General features: G+C 34.7%; 1 protein-coding gene across 3 annotated transcripts in view; it reads right to left on the reverse strand.

Annotated features, from left to right (window-relative positions):
* The window catches only part of LOC135686373 (uncharacterized), a 31,366-nt gene extending 29,072 nt beyond the window's left edge, over positions 1–2,294 (reverse strand). Inside the window, exon 1 of one of the 3 annotated variants that reach the window (XM_089109098.1) lies at positions 1,944–2,261. In XM_089109098.1, coding sequence (XP_088965224.1) covers positions 1,944–2,213 — 270 coding nt within the window. In that variant the 5' untranslated portion in view covers positions 2,214–2,261. Of the gene's footprint in view, positions 1–1,943 lie in introns of all 3 variants that reach the window. The other 2 variants (XM_065202590.2, XM_065202589.2) reach the window with 2 other exon arrangements.
* Between the last annotated feature and the right edge of the window lie 1,583 nt (positions 2,295–3,877).

Genomic DNA, 3,877 nt, shown 5'->3' on the forward strand with positions numbered 1-3,877 from the left:
GGCTAAAATGATTTAAACTGAAAATATCAAATTATGTTATAGAAAGATGAAGAGAATACAAAACTGGGCAGCCAATTTCCTGCATAAAAAACGAAAGAGGAAAACAATTATGTAAAATTATAACTATATGCTACAAGAAAAGTTAAAAAATGAAAAAACATTGAATAGCAAGAAAGCATTGTAGGACATTGATGAAGGAAAAAAAGGGGTTAAAATACTTTTAGTGTACAGTGAACAGGAAAATTGTTATGTAAGTTAGAAGAAGACAACTAAACAAGAAACTGTTGAGGATAAAAAAAATTAAGCAAAGTTGTTTGAATGAAGTAAAAAGCATTGAAAAGCTAAATAGGATTGAAGTGCAAATTTCAGCGTTTTATGAAATAAAAATGATAGTTGACATCAAAAATAAATGTTGTTATTAATGATAAAAGAAACAAATTAGTTGAAAAGAAATTCTTGATAAGCATGAAGTTTTTTTGAGAATTTACTTATTAAATAATTGTTAAAATAATAGGAAAAAGGGGAACAGAAAATTAATAAAAAACTGGGGAGGTAATTTTTCAAAGAAAACATTGAGAAACCATCTTGGCAACAATATAAATATGATTTGTCAATTCTCTTAATATAGGTGTACAAGAAGCAAGTACCTAAGGATAAATTTTTGGAACACTGATACATCCTCAGGTCTCTCTGGATGACATATTCATTTCCTCAATATCTCACAAGAAACTGCAGGAAATCTTTACTACTGCTGAAGAGATTGGAACAAACCTCCATGATTTTGACTTGGATAAAATTTAACAAACAGTGATGCAGTATAACAAAGATAAACAAGTTCAAAAAGAAAAAAACGTCCAGTTATAAAGAGGGAGACTCTTATAAATATCTAGGAGACTGACATATAAACAAAATTTATTATGGGTGTTATTAAAGAAATAAAATTTTGTACTAAGCCAGAAGCTTTCACTAAAAAGTTTTTAAATACGTTTTCAGCTGAGAAAGCAATTTCAAAGCTAAATGTTATGCATGCTTGTGAAACATGGACTTACATACCAAAAAAACAAATTAAAGCCTAGAAAAATTATATGCGAAAAAATGCAGAAATAATCATCAAATCTCTGTCCCATTCTACACCATATGGTGGAATATAGTTTTCTTAAAATTTCCTTGAAACCTATTGAACATAAGATTTGCAGGAAAAGGCTAATAAATTAACATAAGTTTCTTGAAACTATTGAAAGTAGATTAACCGGGGTAGTCTATGAAAAGCAAAAAGGATGCCCCCCCCCCCCCCCAAAAAAACTTAAGTAGCATTAAGCAAAATACTCTTTTTGTAAGATATGACTGTTGTTACACTTATTTGTCAGGGCTGCCCCCCTCCCCCCAGACAGAAAGTTGTATCTCAGTCTTTGCATCCACGTTTACTGAAGACATCAATGGTAGTTGTGATTTTACAACCAAATTAATATTATTTATTCTCATTTTTTTGAGGTCAATGTTACAAATAGGGTCAATAAGCCGGGAATATCACTATTGTGTTCAATCTCGTTCATCTGGTTTATTCTGTTCCTATGTTTGTATGTCTGATAATTTTGGCAGCACAACTGTAAAGACTCATTGCCACAACTAGCATCCAGCGCTGTCATCTACCTCCTTGACCGATGTCTGAACTGTGACCCCGCCTTGTGGTGTCAAATGCCAAGTTCTAAGAATGCTCATTATAAATTCTTAAATTAACTACTTACCCATTTTGTTTAATTTAATTTTTGCTTAGTTGCTGCTCCATAAAAAGGCTGTAAATGAAAGATTTGAATTTGAATTCTCAGAAGATTTACACTCGAGACTTAAAACTCAACACAGAGAGCAAATAAAAACCGACAAATATTACATGATTGTATAGAACGTATTTCAGGCCATTCTGGCAGACTGAGGCAACAACTTACCAAAAGACCGCACCATATTGGGAATGCAACATATGAGGTGAAGAAGGGAACAAAGATAATGTTGACAATGCCAAATAGGAACTGAAGAGACCCGATGATACACTTCACAATCGACACGGCCAAAACAGGTCCAGATTGAAACCTGATAGGAAACTGAAATTGCCTTCTTGGCTGGGGCTGCTGATTAACAACAAACACGCCAGTATCTCCAAGCTGATTGTACGGCGGATTGTTGCTTTGGTGCGCCATTGCTGCCTGTTGCGTGTTCATCTTATCGAGGCGTAGAAGACATTGGGAGCGCTGTAGCAAACCCCCTAAAACGTTTAGCATTCGCTGCGGCCATTGTGCTAAACCTTGCCCTTCTATAGCCGCATCGCCGCACTTGCAAGGCGGAATTTCGTTCTCGTCCAATTAGATGCTTTGTTTACAATTTGCTAGCCAATCAAAACCCACTAACTTCGCATATCTGTGAAAGCATAGTCAATAGAAAAAACTCAGCCTTCTTTTCTGCATCCTTTTCTTTATCTCAAACAATAATCGATGACTGTGTTAAAATGAATTTTTCTAAAATTTTATAGCTATATAGACTTTAATTCATTTTCCCTTTTTGAATTAAATTTCTGCGACTACCATTAAAATGTTATAAAGATTATTTTGAACGAAAGTATTCATTAATGTGTCATAGAGTTTCTTGTGGATTTCATACTTTACGCCTGAGGGCAAAGAGACAAGGAACATGTCGAACAATCGAAAACAAAACCTTTGGTGTCTTTGATGACCTGAATCGTGGATTGAAGATTGCTCCAAAACTGCCACTCAGATCATGTTCAATTCAATCCAATCCATGTGATTCGATGCAGCCGAATGGAAGCAAGGAGCAAACAGATGCACCTGGTTCCTTTAATAACGTTAGTAAATGGGAACTGTAAATTGCTCCATCAAAAAGCAATTTTATAATTTTATTCAAAATAATTTTTTCGAATCAATTAGCCTATTAACTACAAATATCTTACTTCAAAAGAAAGAAATGTTATCATTACAGGATTTTATTATCTTAGTATAACGAAGTCAGGGACGCAAATTAAAACTTATTTTTTTTGGTGAGGGGGTGGGTGTCACTACAAGTTGGACCGATTGGCGTACAAATGAATCGACCCTTCTGAACCAATCTGAGCAGATAAACACAATTAGGATATATGGAGAATGTGTTTGAACTTTGTGAGATGAACCATGCTGTTGACTTGAACTTGCACCCAGGTTTATGGATTTAGCGGTGATGAAATAAAATAGAATTTTAAAGGCCCATTGACTTATGGGGAAAGGGATCCAACACAGCAGCTGGGCAATGTTACCCAACGGATAGGGTCCCATTTTTGGAAAACTTAGTGAAATTATTGTACATAATAGGAACCTTTTCTCTTGCAATTGGTGTTAAAACCTTACTTCTAAGCAAAATTAACTTTTCTCTTACCATTCTTTGACGGTATTAAGCCTGAGAAGAAAGTTCTTGTGAAGGTTTACTTTTGTACCCAATATTACAACATAAATAGGTGGAAAAAGCAACATTGACAGCTGACCTGCCCCTGCCAATTGCAGATGTTCTTTAGAATGGTCCTAGTTGGGATCCAGGGGCGAACCCTAACAATTCCAAACATGCTATTTTCTGTTGGTAAGTATTGACAATATATGATGTAACCTCGTTCAATTAAAAAATAGTTAGACGGGACCATACTTCGATACATGATGGAGATGAATATTTTTAATGGCCCTTTTGAGGCTACCAACACTTCAAGGAAGACGTAGTCAATAATTAATTTTCATGACAATTTTACATCGCTGCTTTGTTTAAATAACCAATGAATTTCTGAGATAAATGCCATTTATGTTTAAAAAAAGTTAAAATGCTGAGGGAATCGAGAAGGAAAAACGACGGA

This window comes from Rhopilema esculentum, chromosome 6 (genome assembly GCF_057945365.1).
Source record: "Rhopilema esculentum isolate cy_ngs chromosome 6, ASM5794536v1, whole genome shotgun sequence".
In the NCBI taxonomy this organism is placed as follows: Eukaryota; Metazoa; Cnidaria; class Scyphozoa; order Rhizostomeae; family Rhizostomatidae; genus Rhopilema; species Rhopilema esculentum.